This window comes from Thamnophis sirtalis, unplaced genomic scaffold (assembly GCF_051295495.1).
Source record: "Thamnophis sirtalis isolate CommonGarterSnake01/CBP01778 unplaced genomic scaffold, rThaSir2_p1.2 scaffold_15, whole genome shotgun sequence".
NCBI lineage: Eukaryota > Metazoa > Chordata > Lepidosauria > Squamata > Natricidae > Thamnophis > Thamnophis sirtalis.
The window spans coordinates 31,228,552-31,256,062 of NW_028261395.1; the positions used below are offsets into that span (position 1 = coordinate 31,228,552).

A 27,511-nucleotide genomic window follows, 5' to 3' on the forward strand; every position below is an offset into this window, starting at 1 on the left:
GAAAACACACACACACACACACACACACACACCCCTGTGTGTGTGTGTGTGTGTGTGTGTGTGTATGTATGTATGTATGTATGTATGTATGCATGTATGTATGTGAAGAGCAGCTTTCTGTTCTCAAGACAGAGATGGCTCTATGAAGACTCCTGGTTCCACTATTGGGAAGAAAATAAAGGGAATTCATACTAGAACCATGATGGTGAACCAATGACATGCGTGCCACAGGTGGCACATGAAGCCATATTTGCTGGCATGTCAGCTGATTTTCAGCCATCCGGAGGGTTGGGGGAGGTTGTTTTTGCCCTTCCCAGGCTTTAGGAATGTCTCTGAAGGCTGAGGAGGGCGAAAAACGCCCCCAACAAGTGAACCAGAAGTTTGGGAATGAACTTTTGGTTGGCCCATTGGACTCAGGCTCCAGAGGCTTTCCTGAAGCCTGGGGAGGGCGAACAATGGCCCTAATGGGCCAACCGGAAGGTCAGAAACCATCCTTTTCGGCTTTGGGAGGGCCTCTGGGGGGCCGGTGGAGGCCATTTTCGCCCTCCTCAGGCTCCAGGAAAACCTCTAGAGCCTGGGGAGGGGCCATATGCACATGTGCGGGGGGGGGGGAGATAGTGCATGCATGCAAAGGTGGACAGGTAAAATTGAATTGTGGGTATGTGTGCATGTGTGATAGTGCGCGCACACACAATTTTGGTACGCCATAAGAAAAAGGGTTGCCATCACTGTGCTAGAATCTACATTTGTACAAGGCTATGTTGTCTCTCTGTACTTTTTGCCACCCAATAATGAACATCATTAGTCAATATCTGTTGATTGAGAACAAGCAGTACTATGGCACATGGTGAAGGAAGTAGAAGGTCAACTTTGGCCAATGGCCATAATGTCCACTAATATTATGAAAAGAAGTGCTTTCAGGATGCTTTCCTCTCTTACTGCTCCATAAGTTATTTCTCTACTAGGGTTCTTTGGTTGTTTCAAGTCTACAATTCACACAGGCCACAGCCTTGATGGCTAAGCATGATGGGAATTGGAGTTCAGTACTCATGGGAAGTGCCATTTGGAGAGAATGCTAATCTGAATGACTCCTTTGCCTTCTTAAATCTAGAAGTCCTCTTTTTTAAGGAAGCACCATTTCGAACAGCATGCCGTCGGCCTAAGGTAGTGGGTGAGGCTAAATGTTCCCCTTCTTCTTGCAGCATCCGTGGAAATCTCCACTAGATCCATAATGAATGACACTTGATTGAATGTTCATTGCAGCTTGGTGTTGTGGCCCACCAGCAGAGCTGGTGGCAGACTCAAACAGTGAGGAAGTTGAGGAGGAACATGGGCCAGTCCTGGAGTCTGGGGAAGGCTCTGACGAGAGCTCTGCATTGGAGGCCAGGGCTGTCTGACAGTTATCAGCTGCCTTTGCAGACAGAGATCAGTGGAGCAGAAGAACAGCTGGAGCCTGTTCCTGATGTGCTCATGCGCAGAGCTGCCAGGAGAAGGGAACAGCTAAGGAACAAAAGTCGACACAGGAGTAAAGGCACAGGTGACAGTGAATGGCCCCTCCCATAGGGAATAAAGAGGAGCGAAAGGGGAGGAGAGTTTGCAAGAAACAATGAGTTTAATTCATTAGAATGAATATCTGTTCCTGACTTCTTGCCAATATTGTCTGCTACAGAGTGGAGTTTGGAAGATATCGGCCTGGCAGCTCTCCAAGACTGATAAAGTTCTTGAGTTGTGAAATCTCTTGAAAGACTGTTTGCTGGGAGTTTGCTGGAGAGGAATTCACTTTAAACTAAATAAAAGGTGTTTTACTGGGACGAGGAGTCGGCTTTGTGCTTTTGGGAGGCCTAGGTCAGAACACTTGGATTGTTCACCATAGCTCCTAATCCAATGGAGGACTCACTAATCAGATGCTTTAGGACTTTCCTCATTGATGAGTTGAAGAGTGCTCCACTTAGCTTAATCAGAAAAGCACACCGGCATGACAGGTGATGTCCCGCAACTCAGAGGTTTCCAGTCTTGGCCATTTTAAGACCTGTGGATTTCAACTCCCACAATTCCTCATCTAGCATGTTTGGATGAGGAATTCTGGGAGTTGAAGTTCACAAGTCATTAAAAATGGTCAAGGTTGGACACTCCCGCCATAGTTGATTCCTCCGCTGCTTCAGTTCCTACTCAGTGAAAACCCTGAGTTTTCTCAGTATTGGCACAGGCCTAGATTGCATCTCTGGTATGCCTCTCTTCCAAAACATTGATTTGTCCAATGGTTCAATTCAATTCAAACTTTTATTGTCAGAGTACAACATGTGCACAATGAGATTGGCTGAGCCTCCTTCGTGCACACACACACACACACGAAATGCAATACAACTCACAGTGAAAGACAGAAAATCCCCAGCCCAGTGAGTCTTAATAAAAAACACCCAGTCCTATTCTGCCATGTGAACTTATTGCACGTTGCGTCGACCCTGCAAGTCAACCATACTATGTTGTTGTAGGGTAATTTTTCATTCAGGAGTCCGTGCAACGGCTTATGGGTCTATATCTCCTTGCCGATGGTAGGAGAATAAAGAAGGGCTGACTAGGGTGTGAGTCATCCCTGAGGATTTTCCTCATTCTTCTAAGGCAGCGAGCCCTAGCGATATTGTCTAGTGGTATCAGGGGAGTGCCCACAATGTTTCGTGCTGTGCTCACCATCCTCTGTAATATCCTTCTATCCGCGGCTGTCAAGCCAGCACACCACACTCTAATGCAATGAATGAGGATCAGAGGTGGGTTCCGGCTTCTTCTACTGCTGGTTTGCTCAGGGATGTGCTTTGGGCACACACGCATGCACATGCTTCAGGCATACATACACATGTACAGTAAGTAAAAAAAGCTTCTGCACATTCATAGAAGCAAAAAACAAGATGGCAGCACCTAAGGCACTGCTGATTGAACCGGTTCAGGGCGTGGCCAGCCAAATTACTACCTGCTCGCCCAAACCGGTCTAAACCGGTAGGAACCCACCTGTGGTGAGGATGCTTTCTATTGTGGACCGGTAAAAGGAGGTGATCAGTTGTTGTTCCACTTTATTTTTTCGCAAGACCCTAAGGAATTGAAGTCTCTGTTGGGCCTTTCTGGACACCTGAGTTGTGTTGATTTCCCAGGTGAAATCTTTGCTGAGATAGACTCCCAGGAATTTAAAGGTGGAGACTGACTCTACACAACTCCCCTCTCTCTTCTTCCTCTCTTTTCTTCCTCTTCTCTTCTTCCAGAAATCTAACACTATCTCCTTTGTCTTGCTGATGTTCAGGTGCAGGTTGTTTTGTAAGCACCATGTAGATAGTTTTTGACACACACACATCCCCGGTACACTGTTTCAACTCCATCTATAATAAAATCCAATACAGTAGTATCATCTGAGAACTTAATGATCCAGTGGATGGGTCAGGATCATTCTTAGGCAAAAATAAAGAAAGACCCGTTTGCCTGTGTTTCAATTTCCCACGCTGGATGAGAACAGTTTAAAAATGAGCAATGCAGAACTATTTCTTAGCGTGGTCTAATTTAGTACCCGAAGCAAAATAAATCCCAGCAAGATGTCAATTGCATTGCTGGAAAAATCAGGGCAAGACATGAACGTAGCACACTGTTAGGTACATTGTTCTTGCTGTTTATGCTCCCCTTCTCCAAAGCAACCAGATGGCCTCTGTAGGAAGCCAAAGCCAAAGCTGGACAAGATGGAACATTTCATTGGATCAAGCTGTTTTCAAACTCCGCATGAATCAGAAGCCCAAGATAATTTGGAGCACAAGCTACACAGAGTGACCTTAAAGCAGCATTTTCTCAAGTTCTGGATTCCATTTATGGAGCGTGTTGGCCCCAAAGCTAAAGTTGGCAGCCTCTGGGTGTATGTGTTTCATAACAGCTGGATTTGATGGAATGATGAAAGCAGGATGCAGAGACATCCACTGGCATTCCCATAATTTGTTCCAATAGTCTTTCACTTTTTAAAAGTCAGTGTGTAAGGAGAAAGGGGATGGCCATCACTGGCCACAAAAAAAAAACCCATCCATCTCTGGGTCATTTCTCTTGGACAAACTGAATTTTACTGCAGTATTTATTGGGGAAGCAGAAACTTTATTATGATATACCTGTCAGTCCAAAACAACTCATACAGAACAGAATAGCAGAATTAGAAGGGACCTTGGAGGTCTTCTACTCCAACTCTCTGCTCAAGCAGAAGATCCTACAACAGCGATGGTGAACCTTTTTTGGCTCGCGTGCCATAAGGGGGGGGGGAGCACAGGGGGGTTGTGCACTGGTGTGCCACACCCATAATGCAACATGTGGCTCCCCAGTGCTCATGCGTGCATGAGAGGTGTTCCCCCTCATTTTTTGCATGCTTTTTTCGCCCTCTCCAGACTGCAGAGGCTTTATAGGAACCTGAGAAGGACGAAAACAGCCTCCCCTGCCCCCTCCCCCGGAGGCCCTCCAGAGCATTCAGGGACCTTCAGGAGGCTTCCCTGAAGCTTCCGGAGGACTAAAAACGACCGTTTTGCTTGTAAAGTCGTTTTCAGTCTGGAGGCTTTAGGGAAGCCTCCTGAAGCCCAGTGACGCCTCCGGAGAGCTCCGGAGGGCTTAAACCGACCCTACGAGCAAACAAGAAGTCCATTCCCATCCCCTCACATGCCCTGACAAATGGCTCCGTGTGCCACCTGGGGCACGCGTGCCATAGGTTCGCCATCCTGGTCCTATAACATTTCAGAAAAATGGCTGTCCAGCCTCTTTCTAAAAATCTCCAGTGATAGAGCATCTACAACTTCTGAAAGCAACCCATTCCACTGATCAATTCTTCTCACTGTCAGGAAATTTCTCCTTAGTTTTAGGTTGGATCTCTCCATAAGTTTCCATCCATGGCTTTTTGTCCTGCCTTTTGGTACTTTGGAGAATCGGCTCATCCCCTCTTCTTTGTGGGAGCCCTTAGATATTGTAACACTGCTATCGTGTCACCCCTAATCCTTCTTTTCACTAGACTAGACATACCCTGCAACCGCTCTTCATATGTTTTAGCCTCCAATCCCCTAATCATCTTTGTTGCTCTTCTCTGCACTCTTTCCAGCGTCTCAACATCTTGTTGGTATTGTGGCAACCAAAACTGGATGCAAACTTCCAAGTGTGGTCATAAATGTTTTAGCCCCAATAAGAAATGAAGCAATCCAATTCACATTCAAAACAGTTGTCAGAGTTCCAAATAGTATCCTCAATCCAATAAGAGTCCGAAGCTAGGGGTTCCTCAAAGTTCCAATTTATTAGAAGAGCCATGTTGGCACATCTGGGAAAACCCAAATCTAAAAGCTTCCAGGTTTTCCCAACCAAGTTGAAAGTCTACGACCCTGCCTCAACACCCACAAGTCCATCACATGGTCCAATCAGCCACTGTCACTAAGGAAGATTTCCCCTATCCACATCCATCCAGGTATAGGGACAAGACAACCGTGACTTTCTGAGAAGGAATGTTATTTTGGCTACATATCTCTCATGTTCCATACAATCCCCCACCCCCAGTTTCCCACACTAGAATACCGTATTTTTCATAGTATAAGACGCAGCAAGATTTTGAAGAGGCAAATTTAAAAAAAGTTTTTGCACTCTGCAGACCTCCCAAAAACTGTGACCTGTCAAATGCGCGCACGACAAAAGCGTGCCAACAAAACTGTGGCGCTAAAACCGTGATGTCATCAATGCGCCGACAGAAGCGCGATTTAAGTTAAGGTAAGGGTTAGGGTCAGGGTCAGGGTCAGGTTTAGGGTTAGGTTTAGGCTTAGGGTTAGGTTTAGAGCGTGCTTCTGTCGGCGTGCTGTTGTCGGCGCGCTTCAATGCTCATTCATCAGCGCGGTTTAGAACTCGCAGTTTTGTCACCGCGGTTTCGTCGGGCGTGCTTTTGTTGGTCGCCCTTTTGTCGGTGAACCCCCCAAAACATCCTGTTTTTCACGAAAACGGGCCTGTTTTTTGTCAAAAAAAGGCATGCATAGCCTTTAAGAGGCTTGTAAAGTGCTCCTGGTGGCTGGGGGGGGGGGGCAAAATGGCCTGTTTTTCACTAATCTTTGCCCTCCCCAGCCCCCAGGAGCACTCTGGAAGCCTCCTTATTTTTGTCCATAATTTCCATCATCAAAATTCTTCCACCGTCATTTGTATAAATTTGTTCCACTGGGATTGTATCTTTGATGTAAAGGATCACTCCTCTTTTCTTACAGGTTGCCAATAAAGTAAACATTTTCCCCACCTTTGGTTGCCTTAATAAGTATTCATGTTACTTTTGAATATGCACTTCTTGTAGACAAATTATATCCAATTTTAGTTTCCCTAGTTTGTGAAATATTTTCTTTCTTTTATTTGCTGAATTAAGACCATTTATGTTAATTGAGATCATTTTCTTCTCTTCCATATTTATGTTTTATACATAGGATTTATTGCTCTGGTGGCTCTAGGTTCTCGTAATTCTCTAATATCCACACCACCTACAGCACCTTCTACTATCTCGATCCTGCCTACTGCTCCTTCTTCTTTTTCAGTCGAAGTTGATTCGGTCACCGATTCTTTATGTCCAGGCTCCTCAGCCTTCCCTCTGAGATGTTCTTCGAAAAATGCTTCTGCTTTTTCAATTGAATCTATTCTGAATCTTTGTCCTTGCCATACAAACATTAAACCTTCTGGTATCAACCATCTGTAATTAACAGCTTTTTTGAGTAGGATTTTAGTCAAAAATTGATATTCTCTTCTCGATTCTCTCACTTTTCTTGGTATTTGCTTCAAAACTACAATCTCCTTGCCTTTGTACTCCAGTTTTCTATCATTTGCTTTTTGAAGTATTTGCATCCTAATTGCTTTCTTAGTAAATCTTCCATGAACTTCCCTTGGCAGGTCATTTCTCGTTGCATGTCTTGTATAAACTCGAAATGCTTCATCTATAGCATCGGCCTTCTTCACTTGGGTTAACTCGAGGACATTTGTCAAGATTTCTATCATTATTTGTAATAGGTTTTCACCTTTTTCTTCTTCTATGTTTTGGAATCTTAGAAAAAATTCTGACCTTTCCATTTCCCAATTCAGTATTCCAATATTATCTTTTTCGACCACACTCAATCTATTATCAATTTTCCCAATTTTCTTCTCTCTTTGGTCACCTTTTTCTTCAATTTTTTGTAGTCTATCTTCATATTTCATCACCATTTGTTGAATACTATCAATTTTTTCATCAGTTTTAACTGCTTTTTGTTCCATGTTCTCCGTTTGTTGTTCAATGTTTCCCGTTCATTGTTCTATTGTCTCAATTCTTTTTTCCATGTTTTCTGTTTTCTTTTTGATGGTATCTGTTTTTACTTGCAAATTCTGAATTCCTTGCATAATCATCTCTAAGATAACTGCCTTCTCTCCCTTTTCTTTTTCCTGTTGCAACATTGTCTGTATTGATCTTTGTCCTCCTGCTGATGAGGAGGAGGGTGTTGTTGCAGAGCCGGTGGTTATTATTCCTTTACTCATCTTCAAATTTTTCTGCCCACAGAACCGGTAGTAAAAAAAATTGAATTTCACCACTGAACTATGCCCCAGACACCTGACCCAAATAAGTGCTGCAAGAAACTGAGAAGATAGATAATTTTATTTAAACAATGTCTCTCTCTCTGTATGTTTTTAAAAAATGATTACATACATTTGGTTTAACAGGAATAACTCAAATCACTAATAGAGAAAGGTTTGGCGTGTACAACCCGTAGAAAGCAGGCAATGAATGTAGCACAATTTAAGAAACAGGTTAATCCATAAAGAAAGAGAGAAATAGGGAACTGAAGAGGGCTGAGCCTTAAAACTAAGGGTTCCATTTTGTGTGTGTGGGGGGGGATCTATTTCTGTGAAAAACAGGATGGGTAATGCTCCAGCTCATCTTAAATGTGAATTCTCAGCTCGGTTCTTATTATTACAAATTATTTGCAAATCAATATCCCTGAAAAAGAAGGTGTATCAACTGGGATTTTGTGACCAACCTTTGTTCCAAGAAAAGCACCTACCAAAGAAGAAATGAGTAAATGGATAATTGGACTGGAAGGATCAGTGGGATGAAAGATAGAGGGATTTTCATGGCAGGCAGGAAGAGATTTAATTCTTCTCCTCCTTTCATTGTCCCAATAAAAAATAATGAAATTAGTATCAGGAATAAAAAGATTCATTGGCACACTCCAATGAATTCTCCAACTGAGGTATCTAAAAGGTTGAATCAGGGCAGCTGCATCAAGCTTTGTTTATCTGTTTCGTTGCTCATCCAAGCAACTTGATCAGTCAAAATTAAAAAAAATTAATTAGACTCTCTGACTAATTTTTAAAAAAATTTTGACTGATCAAATTGCTTGGATGAGCACCGCGACGTTTCAGATGAACAACGTTTGAGGCAGTTGTCATCATTCAACTTTTTAGATACTTTTGGCCTGGATGAGTGAGTCTCAATTGACGTTCTCCAAAAATGATGCTTTGATTATACATCAAGTTTGGCTCTTGAGTTTGGCACTGGCCAAATTCTCTTCTTTTTTTTTAGGTAAACAGGAGATAATTAGAAAAATCCCACGATCCAATGAATACAAAAATTATTTTTCCCAGGCCACCAGCCAGATGTGTGTTTCCCCCTCTAACAGTAATGAAATTAAAAATATATATTTGGGAATCAAACACATCATATTTTAGAGCAGGCACTTTTGATTCAGATTTTTTTTTTAAAAAAAAAAACCCACTCCATGCATTTCAAACAATCAAAAAAAAAAGTCCATACAGTCAGACAAAATATTGCACACAAAACCATACAAGATCCTTCTGTACTCTAAAGGGAGCCATATTTGCACAGTTTCTCTAAGAATGCAACAAAAATATCTCTTATCTACTACAGCAGACTTTTTAATATATATTTTTTTTCCTGCATTTATTATATACCTTTTAGAGGATGGAATATATTAAGAATATCAATCTGATCCAGCAGTGGGAGTTTTGACAGCATTGTGAGAAAGGATAATATAAAGCCAGCTGTGATTTTGAAAGACACACTCTAAAATTCCAGATGTTCTGCTTAGTCGTTCCCGCCACACAGCTTGAGCAAGATTTTCCGGTAGTCCCCTGAAGTGTCACCCTGAAAGTAAAACAAAAACAAGACCCCAGATGGGAAAGGGAAAGAAAAAAGAAGAATGGAGGAATGGAAGAAAATTGCTGACCTGCAAATAAACCTCTCAAAAGTAATCCTAAAGGTGCTTTTTCTCCCCAAGAGGCAACTGAACTTTCTTTGTTTTTCCTTGAAGACATGTCACTTCTCTTCCAAGAAGCTTCTTCAGTTCTGAGCAGGGGTGGGTTGCTAATCCCGTTCCAACTGGTTCGGTTGGAACGGGGCCGGCGGCGTCCTCGTGCACGCGCGCAGTTCACGCATGCGTCTTAGCGCCTGCGCGATGCTCCAGCTGCTCGCAGAGACTCGCGCAGGCACTGTATGTGCCATCCAGCTGCTCGCGGAGAATCGCACAGGCGCTGTATGTGCCATGCGCCTGCGTGGAAGCGCAGAAGCCTTCAAAGACCAGTAAGGAGCGCGGGCGGGCGGGTGGGCCCTTCGCCGTTCCCAGAAGTTACTTACTACCGGGTTCGCTGACCAACCGGTTCGCGGGGACCGCCGCAAACCGGTTGAAACCCACCCCTGGTTCTGAGTTAAAACTGTTCTAAAGTTAGAACTGAAGAAAGTTCTTGGATGAGAAGCGAAACCTCTTCAAGGAAAACCAAAGTCCAGTTGCCTCTTGAAAAGAAAAAAACGCTTTTGGGGACAACCATGACCTGGATGATGAAGAATCTCCATAGACACTCTGAAAAAGTACCATTTGCTAAATGAGCACCATCTATGAAGATTCTCAGTCCTCCAGGTCATGGTTGTGCTAAAGGTCCTTTTTTTTCCCAACAGGCAACTGGTCTTTCTGTTTTTTCTTTGAAGACTTTTCACTTCTCATCCAAGAAGCTTCTTCAGCTCTTGACTGGATGGTGGGGAATGGAAGGATTTATACTCCTTGTAGACAGCTGGCCATTTGCATCCTTTTAGAGAGCTGTTGAGGCCACTTGGAGGTTTGCCTGTGTCCTAAGGATCACCTGAGTGATGCAAGTGGGTGTGGAGCTTTCTTGGAATTGCTGAAAGAACTGTGTTGTTGTTGCACTGTTGTTGTCCCTGTGTTCAGCAATGAAGGGACACAGGGAGGAAACATCCTGCAGAAAGCACAGCTCCACAACACAGTCCATTCAGCAGATGCGAGAAGATTCCACACCTATTTGCATCAATGCAATTGGGCCTTTGCGAACTGCCATGATATTTTCTAGCTGTTAGCATTTTATGTACCAGAAGCCCCTTAAATCCCTTTGTTCACACAACACATGGCATTTTAAGCATATTACGTGGGGAAAGCCAAGGTGTAATCATTGTAAAAGGCAGCCTTTCTAGTGAAGCAACACATTTGTTGATATTCTATGCCACCACCCAAAAAAAACAGCCTGGATAAAAACGTGGTTAGAATATTCATGGCTGGCAGAGACATGGTAACAAGGTCAGCCAATAAAAAGGCATGGCAACTAAGTCAGCCAATGGGCGCTTAAACAGATCTGAGTCTGTGCTGAGAAACGAAACTGAAACTACTCTGTCTGCTCTGAACTCTGAACTAAAAACTCTTCTCTGCTGTACTGCTGCCTGTGTTTGCTTGTAATTTCTACCATGTTGAAATAATCTGCTATTGGCATTGTACATTTATTCATCTGTTATTATGTATATAAAGAAGTTAATGAATCCAGCTGAATCAGTTATCTGTGTGGGCTTTCTAGATTTGATTTTTCTGCAAGAAATTTATAAACCTGACCCTTGCTGATGTCTTACCGTGATGTCCGTGTAGAGAGATTTTCCATACATTCTTTTGTATTCCTGCCGGATATCCAGCAGATCAACTTCACTACGTGAGACCATGATGCGTATGAGAGTTCGATCCTTGGTTCCTGCTCCCTAAAAAGAAGATCACAAAAAGGGTCAGAAAAATTAGGGGTGACATGATAGCAGTATTCCAGTATTTGAGGGGCTGCCACAAAGAAGAAGGGGTCAAATTATTCTCCAAAGCACCAGAAGGCAAGAAAAGAAGCAATGGATGGAAACTAATCAAGGAGAGAAGCAACCTGGAATTAAGGAGAAACTTCCTAGCAGTGAAGATAATTAACCACTGGAACAACTTGCCTCCAGAAATTGTGGGTGCTCCATCACGGGAAGTTTTTAAGAAAAGACTGGACAGTCACAGAGTTCCGGGGCTCTGTTATTGGCTGCAGATGCCTTCTGGCATGAATGGAGGCTGGGGTGGTACTTGCAAGTGGCAGCAGAGGCCACAGAAGGAGTGGGCCAGCAGTGTGCTCCTGCTTGGGCGGGGCTGTCAGTGCATTGCCACAAGGTGAGTCAATAATTAGAACCCTCCAAAAAGAAGACCTAGCTGTTTTTCCGGAGGTCAAAAGAAAATAAGACCCGGCCTTCTTTTTGGAGAAACACGGTCGGTCGGTCGGTCGGTCGGTCGGTCGGTCGGTCGGTCTGTCTGTCTGTCTGTCTGTCTGTCTGTCTGTCTGTCTGTCTATCTATCTATCTATCTATCTATCTATCTATCTATCTATCTATCTATCTATCTATCCATCCATCCCTACCTACCTACCTACCTACCTACCTATGATCTGTCTGTCTGTCTGTCTGTCTGTCCGTCCGTCCGTCCATCCATCCATCCATCCATCCATCCATCATCCATCCATCCATCCATCCATCCATCCATCCCTATCTATCTACCTACGTACCTACGTACCTACGTACCTACCTACCTACCTACCTACCTACCTACCTACCTACCTACCTATCTATCTATGCATCCATCCACCCACCCACCCACCCACACACCCACCTCTCATCTATGATCTATGATCTATGATCTATGATCTATGATCTATGATCTATGATCTATGATCTGTCTGTCTGTCTGTCTGTCTGTCTGTCTGTCTGTCTATCTATCTATCTATCTATCTATCTATCTATCTATCTATCTATCTATCTATCTATCTATCTATCAATAGCAGTTAGACTTATATACCGCTTCATAGGGCTTTCAGCCCTCTCTAAGCGGTTTACAGAGCCAGCATATTGCCCCCACAGTCTGGGTCCTCATTTTACCCACCTTGGAAGGATGGAAGGCTGAGTCAACCTTGAGCCGGTGAGATTTGAACCGCCGAACTGCAGCTAACAGTCAGCTGAAGTGGCTGCAGTTCTGCACTCTAATCACTGCGCTACCTCGGCTCTTCTATCTAATCTATCTATCTATCTATCTATCTATCATCTATCTATCTATCTATCTATCTATCTATCTATCTCTATCTATCTATCTATCTATCTATCTATCTATCTATCTATCTATCTATCTATCTAGGTATCTATCTATCTAGGTATCTATCTATCTATCTATCTATCATCTATCTATCATCTATCTATCTATCTATCTATCTATCTATCATCTATCATCTATCTATCTATCTATGTATCTATCTATCTATATCTATCTATCTATCTATGTATCTATGTATCTATCTATCTATCTATCTATCTATCATCTATCTATCTATCTATCTATCTATCTATCTATCTATCTATCTATCTATCTATCTATCTATCTATCTCTGGGCTTTGGTAACATGTACTTGTAGCTATCCAATTATGATTGGATGCAAGTCCAGCTCACATCTACATGACACATCCAAGCTAACACATTTTTCTTAATGAAGACTAGATCCCTTGAATATTTGAGCACACAACATTTTTTTAAAAGCATTTTGGGTTTCTGATTCAGTTACCTTCATGGCCTTGTGCAGCCTCTCTGCAAAGAAAGCTGATGTGTTTTTCATGCACTTCACTGCAAAGGAAATTGAGATGGCACATTAGTGCAACTTTGTAAATTCATACCAGGAAAGCACAGCAAACTTCAGAGGAAATGGCCCACTTAATGGTAATAATGGTATTATTCCCCTTTATGTAGCATCTTGATTGCTCAAAATGCCCTGAGTGGATTCTAGTTGTTAGTTGCTTGGAAAGGACCAAAGCAAATATCACTGCAAACGTAACACAACAACATGCTTTTTTTTCATTAATCACGTTGAGATGGGTCATAGAGATGAACACAGCACAGGTTTAACTTGCACACCAGCTATTACTAGAAATGAATCAGTCACTCCTTACAATTACCAGATCCCCAATCCTTAACGAAGCCAAAGAGAAGCACAGAATTTTTTCATTAGATTCAGTTGGCAGGGCAGAAAGTCAACGAAAAACACTTTTAATTATGCAACCATTTATATCACATATTTTAAATCTCTAAGAATGCTTTGCATATATCATATTTTATCAATCCAATCTGGCACAATGATTATAGTCTTTGTTGTGGCCCACCAGCAGCCAACAGAACCTGGCAGCAGATTTGGATCGTGAGAAGATTGGAGAGGAACATGGGCCAGTCCTGGAGTCGGGGGAAGGCTCTGATGAGGGCTCTGTATCGGAGGCAGAGATGGGGCCATGTCAGTTATTGGCTGCCTTCAAAGTCAGACATCAGTGAGGCAGACGAACAGCTGGAGCCTGTTCCCAGTGTGCACATGCACAGAGTTCCCAGATGAAGGGAACAGCTAAAGAACAGGGGTTGACTTGGGAGTAAGGCCACAGGTGGACGATGAATGGCCCCTCCCAGAGGAAATAAAAGAGGAGTGAAAGGGGAGTGGAGTTTGCAGGAGACAATTAGTTGGCTTCATTGGTTTGTGACTCTCCGAGACTCTTTTTTTGCCAAGTTTTGCAGATATCAGCCTGGCAGCTCTCCCAGCCAGATAAGGTCTGTGACTGCAAATCCCTCCTTAAAAGACTTTGCTGGCTGTGAATGAGCAGAATTCACAGTAAATTAATAAAAGGGTTTTTTGTCGGGACAAGGAGTTTGCTTCATGCGCTTGGGAAGCCTCGGTCAGAACAGTTGTACTGCAGATGAGAGGTGGAAAACAGGCAATGTTCTCAAGGCCATCATTTTGATGGACACTTCTTGATTTCATGGTACTTGGGTTGTCATTTTCCTAAGTGAAGGTAAGTTCTAACAACACAATGATGGCAGATAAAAGATTCAAGAATTGAACTGCAAATCAAAATTATAGTTATGCAACTTTCACCAAAAAAGACACGATCGTCTACAGAGGCTACCTTCTGTTTGTTTTTTTTAAAAGAATGATTTCTCAAATCTCACACATCTAAAATGTTTTTCTGTTTTGGCATCGTCAGATTTTGGAATTCTCTCTTTCATATATTTAAGCACTTCTTATTAAACTTGATTTGAAACAAAAACTGTTGCTAAGGCAAAAAAAGTTTCCTGCCAACTTAGTACAGGGGGAAAAAATAAAACTAAGATTTTCCCATAATTATGTGCAGTTAGTTACATTTTCTGTTCATAAAAAGGAATTATGCTTTATGTCACTTCTCCTTTGTCTGAAAGCTCAATGCATTATTTTCAATGAAGCTTCTCTCAAGGCATTTCACTGTTTATTTACTAGAGGTGCTAAACTTATTTATCACTCCCTTATAGGTGTTGTGGCCTGCCAGCAGAGCTGGTAGCAGATTCGTACAGTGAGGAGGTTGGGGAGGAACATGGGCCAGTCTTGGAGTCTGGGAAAAGCTCTGATGAGGGCTCTGCATCGGAGACAGAGAGGGGGCCAGGGCTGTTTGATAGTTATCAGCTGCCTTCAGAGAGTCAGACATCAGTGAGACAGATGAACAGCTGGAACCTGTCCAGAGCTCTCAGGAGAAGGGAACAATTAAGGAACAGGGGTCGACTTGGGAGTAAAGGCACAAGTGGGCGCTGACTGGCCCCTTCCATAGGGAATAAATAGGAGCAAAAGAGGAGTGATGTTTGCAGGAGACAATTAGTTTGCTTATTACTGTGAAGATTTGCTTATCTGAATTTGTGCCTCACAGAGGCTCTTTCCTAGGTATTTCATTGTACAACTGTTGTGACTAGAAGCTCCCAGCCTGGCTCCAAGGACTGATAAGGTCTGTTGTTGCAATTCAACTTTGAAAGGCTTATTGCTGAGACTTTTCTAGATGTGAATGCTAGGATATGTTATACCCTATATAGGAAATATTAGCCAAATAAAAAGGTTTTTTTCCAGGACAAGGAGTCTGTTTTGTGATTCTGTTAAGCCTAGGTCAGAACAATAGGTTTAAAAGGTAAAGGTTCCCCTCATGCATATGTACTAGTCATTCCTGACTCTAGGGGGTGGTGCTCATCTCCATTTCAAAACCGAAGAGCCAGCACTGTCTGAAGACGTCTCCATGGTCATATGGCTGGCATGACTAATGCTGTTAGACTAACATGGAATGCTGTTACCTTCCCACCAAAGGTGGTTCCTATTTTTCTACTTGCATTTTTACATGCTTTCAAACTGCTAGGTTGGCAGAATCTGGGACAGGTAACAGGAGCTCACTCTGTTATGCGGCACTAGGGATTCAAACTGCCAAACTGCCGACCTTTCTGATCGACAAGTTCAGTGTCTTAGCCACTGAGCCACCTCATCCCCAAGTTTTGTGCCTTCTTTTCCCAACAAAACAGAAAAGAAAAGAACAAAACAAGTTGTTGTCTTTCATGCATACCCAACCAATGTAATGATTGGGTGATCAGAAGAGATAGATAAAGTACAAAGAGTCTAGAATGGTACAGCATTCTGGATTCAAAAGATGGGGTAGGTTCCGGCTGCCATTACTACCAGTTCATTAGTAAAAAAAAACTTGGCGAGTATGCACTCACTTTGCTTGTGCACACCCCAGCGTGGCACGACATAACCACGAACGTCAAAAGCACGCCGACAACACCGCGGCGCTAAAACCACGATGTCAAAAGCGTGCCGACAACAGCGTGCCAACAGAAGCGCGATTTAACTTAAGGTAAGGTTTAGGGTTAGGTTTAGGGTTAGGGTTAGTTAGGTTTAGGGTTAGGGTTAGGGTTATTTTTAGGGTTATGTTACAGCGCGCTTCTATCGGCGCACTGTTGTCGGCACGCTGTTGTCGCGCGGTTTTGACGGCGCGGTTTTGTCACCGCGCTTTAGTCACACACGCTTTAGTCAACCGCGGTTTTGTGGTGGAACCCACCCCAGACACATGATAAACCTGCATGCGCATTTTCATGTAAAATGATCTGTGCATGTGCACAACATTAAAAAATGAATAACTATTTTTTTTTTTTAATGAAGATTGCACCGTCAATCATAGAACCGGTACGGTCGCGTGTCCGCCGGAGTTACTACCTATTTGGCCGAACTGGACTGAATAGGTAGGAACCCACCTCTGCTACAGTGATGAAAGTGTAACAGAAGCAAATCATGAATCAACTTCTTGGTAGTTTTTGGAGCAAGGGTCTTGCAAACACATCCATTATCTGGACTGTATAGAATTTAACAATTCTGAATGAAGGACAGGCTATCTTCCATTTGAGCAACTGCCTTCTTGAGAGCCAAAGTCAGGGAGAGGAAGGGGACGATCAAGAGAGAATACAGTCGTTTTTGTCTGATTTGACTTCAGCTTAAGACGGTGGAAGCACCACCAGACAAAAATGCATACCTAGATGGTTGTAAAGAAAGGTCTATACCTGTGATGGCGAACCTATGGTATGCGTGCCACAAGTGGCACTTATGGAGCCATTTGTCAGGGCACGCAAGACGTTGCCTTATCGGCTCCAGCGTGCATGCGCTGACTTTGGCCTTCATTTTAGGCGGTTTTCACCCCCGTTTTTCACCCTCTTCCAGTTTGCCCATAGAGCTGTTTTTCATCCTCCGGAGGGCAAAAAATGGACCTACAGGCAAACCGGAAAACTGTTCCTAAACTTCTGGTTTGCACATTGGGTTGTTTTTTGTCCTCTGGAGGCTTCAGGAAAACCTCCAGGAGGGCCTCCCCAGGCTCCTAGAAAGCCTCTGGAGCCTGGGGAGGGCGGAAAATGGGTCCATTGTACACCAAAAGCAGGTAGAGGGCAGGGGTCATTCATACTTGCACATGGGGGTCGAGCACATAGCATTATGGGTGTGGGCACCTCTGCGCATGATCCCCCTGCGGTCCCCCTGCTTTTGGCATGCTGCGTGGGGAAAAGGTTAGCCATCACTGGGCTATACTGTTATGATTGAGACATGAAAATTATCAAGACAGATACGGTAAACGAACTGGAAAAATGGAAGCAACATCATTGTCTCGGTGCAGTGGTTAGAGTGCAGTACTGCAGGCTATTTCTGCTGACTGCCGGTTGCCTGCAATTTGGCAGATCAAATCTCACCAGGCTCAAGGTTGACTCAGCCTTCCATCCTTCTGAGGTGGCTAAAATGAGGACCCAGACTGTTGGGGACAATATGCTTGTAAAGAGGGCTTAGAGAGGGCTGTAAAGCACTGTAAAGTGGTATATAAGTCTAAGTGCTATTGCTATTGATTCAGCCTTCCTTCCTTTCTTCCTTCCTTCCTTCCTTCCTTCCCTCCCTCCCTCTCTCCCTCCCTCCTTCTGTGGTTAGAATGCAGTATTGCAGACTGACTCTGCCCATTGCCAAGAGTTCAATCTTGACCAGCTCAAGGTTGACTCAACCGCCCATCCTTCCTAGGTCGGTAAAATGAGAACGCAGATAGTTGGGGGGAAATAGGCTGACTCTGTAAACCGCTTACAGAGGGCTGTAAAGCACTGTGAAGCGGTATATAAATCTAAATGCTATTGCTATTGACTCAGCCTTCCATCCTTCCAAGGTGGGTGAAAAAAAGATCCAAACTGTTGGGGGCAAGAGGGTGACTTTGTAAACCGCTTAGAGAGGGCTGTAAAAGCACTGTAAAGTGATATATAAGTCTAACTGCTATTGCTATTGCCATCACGCCAATACTGAGTTCTCAGGAACTTCCCCAATCTTTCTGGCTTTATGGACTGGCAGAGGGGAGGGGGAAAGGTTCTGTGTGAGTGTTGAGTCTGTGTGTAAGTGCTGACCACTCATGCAAATGGAGCTGTGCACTCACACTCTGCTGCTTGTACAGCCCAGTTCTCAATGGGCTGCGGCCTAGTATCAGGCTGTATCAGGCTCCATAGAGCAGAGGTTGTGGACCTCTGCTCTATGGAGTCGTTGCTGCTGTCTGAGCATGGTTGTTTTCGTGCAGACATCTCAGTTACCCAGCTAGGTAACATCATCAGTGCTAGGAGGGAGGAGGAGAAAAAGAACGAGGACTGTGGAGTTTTTGGTATTCTCTGAGCTTGGTGGTTTCCCAGCAGACGTTTCATTACCCAACTAGGTAACATCATCAGTGCTAGAAGGGAGAGGGGTTTGAGAGGAGGAGGAGAAGGAAGAAAGGAAAGGAGGAGGAGGAGGAAGAGGAGAAGATGAAAGAAGGAAGAGGAGGAGGAAGAGAAGGGAAAAGGAGGACTGTGAGGTCTTTGGTACTCTCTGAGCTTGGTGATTTCCCAGCAGACATTTCATTACCCAACTAGGTAACATCATCAGTGCTACAAGGGAGAGGGGTTTGAGAGGAGGGGGAGAAGGAAGAAAGGAAAGGAGGAGAAGGAGAAGATGAAAGAAGGAAGAGAAGGAGGAAGAGAAGGGAAAAGAAGGACTGTGGGGTCTTTGGTACTTTCTGAGCTTGGCGGTTTCCCAGCAGATGTTTCATTACCCAACTAGGTAACATCATCAGTGCTACAAGGGAGTGGGATCTGCTCTAGAAAACAAATCCCACTATCTTCTAGCACTGATGATGTTACCTAGTTGGGTAATGAAATATCCACAAGAAAACAACCAGAGAACACCAAGAGTTCCACAGTTCAATTCTGAGCTATAAGTATTTCATTTATTGGAACTTCCCCTATCAAGGGAATAGCCTAATAATTGCCTGGCCAAGGTATCAAAAGTAAGGAACTTATCAATAACTACAGTACCAACAGATGGTTTGTCCCAGCCATCAAGAAATCACCTACCTACTGCCAGCATCCCAGATTCAAGGTCACCAGACATTTCTCTGCATATGCTCTTCTCAATATCCCGGTTGCACATTCGCTGGTATTCATTGAAAACTGCAGAAAGAGACCAAAAAATAAAATAAAATGATAATATCTGTTTGGGGTGAAAGCATTTTGGCTACACACCTGGGCACGTTTACCTGAGAGTAAATCCTACAGAACTTAGAAGGAACTTACTTCTGAATAGAGATGTATTGAATTGGGTCAAGGTTTCAGTTTAAGGGTAATTAACTACTATCCGGGGGTGGGATTCAAAAATTTTAGCAACTGGTTCTCTGCTGTTGCTGGGTGGGCGTGGCCTACTCGGGCAACTGCATCACAGCGTGTGTGTGTGTGTGTGTTTGCCCTCCCCAGGCCCCGGAGGCTTTCCTCGAGCCTCCAGAAGGGCAAAAATGGCCTCCCTCTGGCTTTGGAGGCCCTCTAGAGGCCGGAAAAGGGCTCATTTCCAGAACTTCCAGGAGGCCCATTTTTCACCTTCCCAGAGCTTCCGTGTGGGCCCTGCACTTACCTGGCATCCAAAATGGGCCTTGTGGAGGCTCCTAGAAGGGGTGAGAGGGGCGGGCGGGGCCAGCCAGTCCTTGCAACTACTGGTTCAGCGAACCAGATGTAAAATTAGCATCCGGTTCACCCAAACTGGTCCAAACCAGCTGAATCCCACCCCTGTCACTATCCACAGAAAATACAAGAATCGATTTTGACAAGAGAGAGGACTGCATTAAATAAATGCCCTGTAAGTCTGTGATGCAGGAAGTGGCATCTTTCAAAGGGCAGACAAAAAAGCCAACACAATCCTAAATTGCACTAACAGAGAGATTCAACCAAGATCAAGTGAGGTGCTAATACCACTCTATAAAGCCTTAGTAAGGCCACACCTAGAATACTGCATCCAGTTTTGGTCACCATACTATAAAAAAGATGTTGAGATGCTAGAAAGCGTGTAGAGAAGAGCAACCAAGAGGCTTAGGGTACTGGAGGCTGAAACATACAAAGAACAGTTGCAGGAACTGGGCATGGCTGGTCTATGAAGAGAAGGACCAGGGGAGACATGATAGCAGTGCTCAAATATTTGGGGGGGCTGCCACAGAGTGGAGGGGGTCAAGCTATTTTCCAAAGTAGACCAGGTGAAGAATAATGCATGGAAACTGATCAAGGAGAGATTCAACCTAGAAATAAGGAGACATTTTCTGACAGTGAGAGCAACCAATCCATGGAACAGAAGTTGCCTTCAGAAGTTGTGGGAGCTTCATCACTGGAAGCTTTCAAGAAGAGACTGGACTGCCATCTGTCAGAAAAGGTGTAGGTTCTCCTGCTTGGGCGCTGGCAGAGGTGGGTTCCTACCAGTTTGGAACGGTTCGGCTGAACTGGTAGTAACTTAATGGCCTGGGTCACTGGAATAAATCTGTACCGTCATTAGTATTTCAGGTTCATAAGCTTTTGAAAAGCAGTGAAAACTGCAAACAAGCATGAACTCTTAAGAAAAGAACCTAGCAGAATGACAAGTCACACAGGAGGACAAACCCACTTCTCTCCATATTTCTATGAGATCTGTAGAAAAGGGGAGATTTCAGCTGGTGCACCTCAAGTGAGGTCATTTCTCCACCTATGTGTCACCTTCCTGTTGTATATTCTCAAAGCTGACTGCCAATTTCTAATCAACGCAACCAAATGTTGTGTCCAGCCACCGACCAGTGGAGCTGGCAGCAGAGTCAGACAGTGAGGAGGTTGTGGAGGAGCATGGGCCAGTCCTGGAGGCTGATGAAGGCTCGGATGAGGGCTCTGCGTCAGAAGCAGAGGCAGGGCCAAGGCTTTCTGGCAGTGATCAGGTGCCTACAGAGCTAGACAGCAGTGAGACAGAGGAACAGCTGGAGCCTGTTCCCAGTGTGCACATGCCCAGAGCTGCCAGAAGAAAAGAACAGCTAAGAAATCAGGGTAGACATGGGAGTAAAGTCACAGATGGAAGGTGATTGGCCCCTCTTGTAGGAAATAAAAGAGGAGTGAAAGGGGAGTGGGCTTTTGTAGGAAACAATTCATTTGTTTGGTCATTAGAATCATATCAGGAGTGTGAAGATCTGTCTGTGAATCTCAGAGACTTTCCTTGCACAGTACCTCATTTGGAAAATATTTACATGGCAGCTTTCCAAGATAGATAAGGTCTGTAGTCATAATTACTCCTTTGAAAGACTGTTTGCCAGGCCTTTGCTGAATGTGAATGAGAGGAATTCATATTTGTGCAATAAAAGGGGTTTTGTCGGAACCAGGACTCTGCACCATGCTTTTAGGGGAAGCCTAGGTCAGAACACCAAACTATCAAAATGCCCTTGCTAAAAATTTTAGCAACTGGTTCTCTGCTGCTAAAAATAAGTACTTCGACAAGAAAATATTGCCTATTTTAAAATGGTAAAATGTTGAACCCCATACAACTCTGGATGTCACCTTGACTTGTTGCATGACTTAAGTGACTGAGCAACTTACCTGCTTTTAGGTGATTTCGGTTTCTTGTGCACAAAATCGCATTGAACTTGGATTCGTCTGTCCCGAGTCGATTTTCTCCCGCTGCATAGAGAGCCTAAAAGGGATAAAGCTTTGGGTTATCTCATGATCCCAAATTAGTTAATTGCTCTTCTTAATCGCTCATTTTGTTCTCCTGAAATTTTAAGATTAAAGCCTAATTCCTGGAACTATTTATTGGAACAACTTTGGCCGTGAAGAATGGAAGTCTACTGCTATAATTATCCTGACAGCAAACTTGGGCTGTACCTCAAAATAAATGAATGGCACATCGGAACAAGATCAGTGTTACATTTCCATTTTTCCTCCTCCATAATATCACTAAAATTTGCATTCCAATGTTACCTGTTTATAGAATGTTTACAGTTTGAATAGAATAGAGCTGGAAGGGACCTTGGAGGTCTTCTAGTCCAGCGCCCTGCTCAAGCAAGGGAACCCATACTATTTCAGATAAGTGACTGCCTAGTCTCTTCTTAAAAACCTCTTCTTTAAAAACCTTAAAAACCAGTGATGGAGCACCATGATTTCTGAAGGCAAGCTGGTTAATTGTCCTCACTGTTAGGACGTTTCTCCTTAATTCCAAGTTGCTTCTCTCTTTGATTAGTTTAGCCCGTTTGTAAATATTTTTATTTTATAAAAATAATATAATTTTATAGTTATATAAATAACTATATATATTTATGAAGAAAGCTCTTTATAAATATTTTCACCAGCTGCCTAATTATGATCTTGATTCTCTAGATCAGATAAATCAGGGGTGTTAAATTTGCGGTCCATGGGCTGTATGTGTCACATGCTGGCCCCACCCCACCCCACCCCCATCCAGTTTAGCGAAGTGGGGGAAAGTCTCACTACATCAAGTAATGACACCGTGACGACGTGAGTTTGACACCCCTGAGACAGAGGAACTCAGAGAAAGGGTGAAACCTTTTCGAAAAGCAAGACTTGGTGAACAAGAAAATAATAGGTAAAGGTAAAGGTTCCCACACACAGGTGTGCTAGTCATTCCTGACTCTAGGGGGCGGTGCTCATCTCCATTTCAAAGTCTAAGAGCCAGCGCTGTCCGAAGACGTCTCTGTGGTCATGTGGCTGGCATGACTAAACGCCGAAGTCACACAGAACACTGTTACCTTCCCTTTAAAGGTAGTTCCTATTTTTCTACTTGCATTGTTACATGCTTTCAAACTGCTGGGTTGGCAGAAGCTGGGACAAGCAACGGGAGGTTACTCCGTTACGCGGTGCTAGGGATTCGAACCGCTGAACTGTCAACCCTTCTAATTGACAAGCTCAGCATCTTAGCCACTGAGCCATCATGTCCCTTTAAGGAAATAATAGATCAATTAAATATCATAGTTAGGAGGGGATGTACACTATTAAAACCAGTTCTAGATTTTATTAAAGGCAGAAATATTCAGCATAAAAAGGAATTTCTTCCTTTAAAAAAAAAAAGAATGTTCCACTCAGTGTCAGAAATTTTAATTCTGCAAATCTTTTTAAAATGTGAGAAGTCTACATCAGCTGTATACCCACCTGAACATCACTCTGGACAAGGGACATGTCCACATTAGTGCCTTCATCTCGGTTGCCCTGGAAAACATTTCAAAATGGCTCATATTAAGACATAAACTACAATTTTAAACACGTACACTGTACGTACATACCCGCTTAGAATACCTTTGCTGAGGCTGCTGGTTAACCCAATGGGTTTCCACTGCCAGAATATTATCATCTTTTTAGCCTACAGTACAGTGGTGAAATTCAAAAATGTTTACTACCAGTTCTGTGGGCGTGGCTTGGTGGGCGTGGCAGGGGAAGGATACTCCAAAATCTCCATTCCCATCCCACCCTGGGACCAGCCAGAGGTGGTATTTGCCAGTTCTCCGAACTACTCAAAATTTCCACTAGCGGTTCTCCAGAACCTGCTGAATTTCACCCCTGCTACAGTATGCGTTTCTTTGGTGATCCCATTATTACACAGTCAAATATTGAAAAGGCCTTTTCTGTTTTGCATTATGCAATCAACGTCTTCAGTTCTCAGTCTTCTTTGATCAAAAAGGAGGGAGGGAAATCATGCAAAGTTTTCAAGAAATATGATTTCAGGATGATTTAGAAAATCTCACGATAAGATTTAACTGAAATGCAATTAATTGATGGATTATAGAAAGAAAGGCGGGGGAGGTTCCTTCAAGTAGAGCTTAATTTCTACACAGACCCATACTTGTTATTTTTTGTGGCTGCAAATCAGAATGAAGATTATTTTCCAGAATAATTTGCTTGGCTTTTTTCAGCGTCAATGAAGGTCAACTAAACTTCACCATTTGCTTTGACCAATCCTTGGATTAAGATTACGAATATGAGTTGAGTAGCAATAGCACTTAGACTTATATACCGCTTTACAGTGCTTTTACAGCCCTCTCTAAGCGGTTTACAGAGTCAGCCTATGGCCCCCAACAATCTGGCTCCTCATTTTACCCACCTTGGAAGGATGGAAGGCTGAGTCTACCTTGAGCCTGGTGAGATTTGAACCACCAAATTGCAGGCAGCCGGCAGGCAGTTGAAATAGTCTGCAGTACTGCACTCTAACCACTGCGCCACAGAGGCTCATACCAATAGTAGACCAATAGAGTACCAATAGAAAGGACTATCTGTAGCTCAGAGTTGAATTGTGGAGCCCTTGGTGCTCTCTGATCTTTTTTGTTTTCTTGCAGATGCTTCATTACCCATCTACTGATGATGTTACCTAGCTGGGTCATAAAATGTCTGCAAGAAAACCCTCAAAATCAGAGAGCAATGGTTCAAGTCTCAATCAGATTGTTTCTTGATTTCGTCAAAACATCCATCATTCATTCATCAGGACTTCTCTTGGTTTAAGTCCTGGTTTACTGAGACAAGCCACGATCAGAATTGCTTTAGCTAATGCTGGCTACAAAAATCAGGAATACTGTTTACCCTTGGATGTCCCTTAATGTAGCTAAAATGTATTCAGCTCTTCACTCTTGTTAGAAGTTAGATCCAAATTTCTCGTCCATGAGTTTGTCAAGATATACATCTGTAAAAATGGCATTAAGCAATTAAAAAAAAAGAATAATAATCTACATACCTGAGAGAGTGAAATTAAAAGTCTCTGGAAATGGCCAGATGTGTCATTTCTAATGGCTTCTTCCAGAGTTTTCTTAAATACTGTGAAAAACCAAAGAAAGTCAGTTTTAATTATGATTTTTTTAGAAGCATTATTTAAACATTAGTGAACCCCAGGAGATGGGAAAAGGTGAAGAATGTGAGTGTAATACAGTTATAGATAAAAGTACACCTGGTTTAGGGTGGAAACACCTCACAAACATGTGCATGTTTTTTTTTAATATTTTACCCTTCAAAAATTACTGTTTTTCCAAAGTGGTGAAAGAAAAGCGTTAAAGGAATTTCCAAATGGAATTTCTCACCACACCCTTGTGTTCACATAACAACCTCGCCTTTCAACAGTGCAGGCATTTTCTTCCACTGAACTCTGATGGTAGAATTTGGAAACAAGCCATGTTCCCATTCAGGAGAATTCTTGCTGCCTCTTTCCATCTGAATTACACTTCAGTTTCTCTTCTATATCAGGAGTAGGTGGCAAACTCAAGGAAAGTATTGCTCTTTCTTTCTTTCTTTCTTTCTTTCTTTTTCTTTCTTTCTTCCTCTTTTCCCTCCATGCCTTCCTCCCTGCCTCCCTCCCTCTCTCCTTTCTTTCTTTCTCTCTCTCTTTTCCCTCCCTCTCTCCTTTCTTTCTTTCTTCCTCTTTTCCCTCCCTCTCTTCCTCCTTTCTTTCTCCCTCCCTCCCTTCTTTCTTTTTTCTTTATTTCTTTCTCTTTTCCCTCCCTGCCTCCCTCCCTGGCTTCTTTCTTTCTTTCTTTCTTTCTTTCTTTCTTTCTTTCTTTCTTCCTTCCTTCCTTCCTTCCTTCCTTCCTTCCTTCCTCCCTCCTTTTTTTCTTTCTTCCTTTCTTCCTTTCTTCCTTTCTTTTTCTTCTCTCTCTCTCTCTTTCTTTTCCCTCCCTCCCTCCCTTCTCTTTCTCTGCCCCCCCCTTATCTTTTTCCTTCACTGTCAAGTGACTCTGGGCAGCTCATATCATAAAAGTGCCCCATAAAATAACCTTCGGCATTGAGAATTAAAGCATTAAGAGTAACAAAACTAGAGAGGGAAAAATGGGACCATTGGGTAAACACGGTGGAGGTTGACAGTCAGAGACTGGTTGAACATGTCCCCTGGCAAAATTTCTCAGAAGTGGTTTGTCCTTAGAGGTTGTAAAATGAATTTAATCTTCATAAATAATATGGAAATTGATGTTAGGCTGGAGTATTGGGATTATATTTTAATACTATATGTGTATTATATTAGTATTGGTAAAGAAGGCCTGACTAAATAGAATAAATAAAATAATTAAATGGAAAGACTAGAGGTGGAAAGATGATATGAAAGCTTAAATACTATTGTAACTGGCATTAGAATGGCATGACAAAATATTGAATAACTAAATAATGAAGAATTATATCTTAATACAAGTAGGAACATTAATATTAGGAGTACCGTATTTTTCACACTGGAGTATAAGACGCATCATGTTTTTGAAGAGGTAAATTTTAAAAAAGGTTTTTACACTGTGCAGGCCCCCCAAACCCTCTGCACACCTCATTTTTTTGCAAAAAAAAGGGGGGCATGCATAGGCTTTGGGAGGTTTGTAAAGCGTTCTTGGGGGCTGCAGGGGCACAAACGAGCAAAAATGTCCTGTTTTTTGCACGATTTTTCCCTCCCCAGCCCCAGGAGCACTTTGTAGGCCTCCCAAACCCTCTGCACGCCCATTTTTGCATAGAGGGCGGGGTTTCGGTAGGCCAAAAATGCTGTATTCAGTGTATAAGACGCACCCAGATTTTCACCCTCTTTTTTGGGGGAAAAAGGTGCTTCTTATACTCTGAAAAATACGTTATATAAGCTTAACCAATGCAACAAATATTATTGATATTAGTACTATTATTTGTATCAGAGTAAATGATACTCAGAATGCCAAACTCTTCATGTATTGATGTTTATGTACATATGAAAACAAAATAAAAAAACATATAACAACAAAAAGAAGTGGTTTGTCATTGTTTCTAGGGCTGAGAGACCTTGACTGGCCCAAGATCACCCAGCTGGCTTTCAGCTTACAATCTCTGCATTTGGTTGCTTTAACCAGGGGTGAAATTCAGCAGGTTCTGACCGGTTCTGGAGAACCAGTAGCGGAAATTCTGAGTAGTTCGGAGAACCGGTAAATACCACCTCTGGCTACCCCCGCCCCCCCCCCCACCTATTCTCTGCCTCCCAAGTCCCAGCTGATCGGGAGGAAATGATGATTTTGCAGTAACCTTCCCCTGCCACGCCCACCAAGCAACGCCCACAGAACCTGTAGTAAAAAAAATTGAATTTCACCACTGGCTTTAACCACTGGATTGTGCTTCCTGTGGACACGTCACCCAGATGGAGTTCAACAGATGCAGAATTCCCCTTCTTTCTGTCCTTAAAACCCAACCTGATTTTTTTCCCCTTTGTTCTATGAAGGAATGGAAAGTTTAGTCCTTCCATTCTCTTGGCTTTTTCCCAGGTTATTGGCCACACCTGACTGCCCCTTCTATCCATAGCAGCGTAGCAGAACTGTTCTGACCCAACCCTCACAGAAGCAAGAAACAGACTCCAGCAAGAAAAAAACCCTCTTTATTTATACTTTGGGAATTAACTGCATTCACCAACAGAAAGTCCAGAGTCCTGAGAGGAATTAACTGAAACAATAGTTCTTATCAGCTCATTATGATAAATGCAAGTCTGTGAGCTCCCAGCTGGGAGGCTGCCAATTAAGTCAGTTCAAACAGAGAACTAGACAAACCTCAGTTCTGCCAAGGCAGCCTTT

The 27,511-nt window shown here is 43.1% G+C and overlaps 1 protein-coding gene across 2 annotated transcripts in view; it reads right to left on the bottom strand.

Annotated features, from left to right (window-relative positions):
• Window positions 1–7,618: 7,618 nt before the first annotated feature.
• The window catches only part of ANXA11 (annexin A11), a 63,248-nt gene continuing 43,355 nt past the window's right edge, over window positions 7,619–27,511 (bottom strand). For both annotated transcript variants that reach the window (XM_087702329.1, XM_087702328.1), the window contains 7 exons: window positions 24,694–24,773; window positions 23,124–23,180; window positions 21,558–21,651; window positions 19,044–19,139; window positions 12,895–12,953; window positions 10,907–11,029; window positions 7,619–9,145 (listed from right to left, as the gene is read on the bottom strand). In XM_087702329.1, coding sequence (XP_087558455.1) covers window positions 9,086–9,145; window positions 10,907–11,029; window positions 12,895–12,953; window positions 19,044–19,139; window positions 21,558–21,651; window positions 23,124–23,180; window positions 24,694–24,773 — 569 coding nt within the window. In that variant the 3' untranslated portion in view covers window positions 7,619–9,085. The remainder of the gene's footprint in view (window positions 9,146–10,906; window positions 11,030–12,894; window positions 12,954–19,043; window positions 19,140–21,557; window positions 21,652–23,123; window positions 23,181–24,693; window positions 24,774–27,511) is intronic.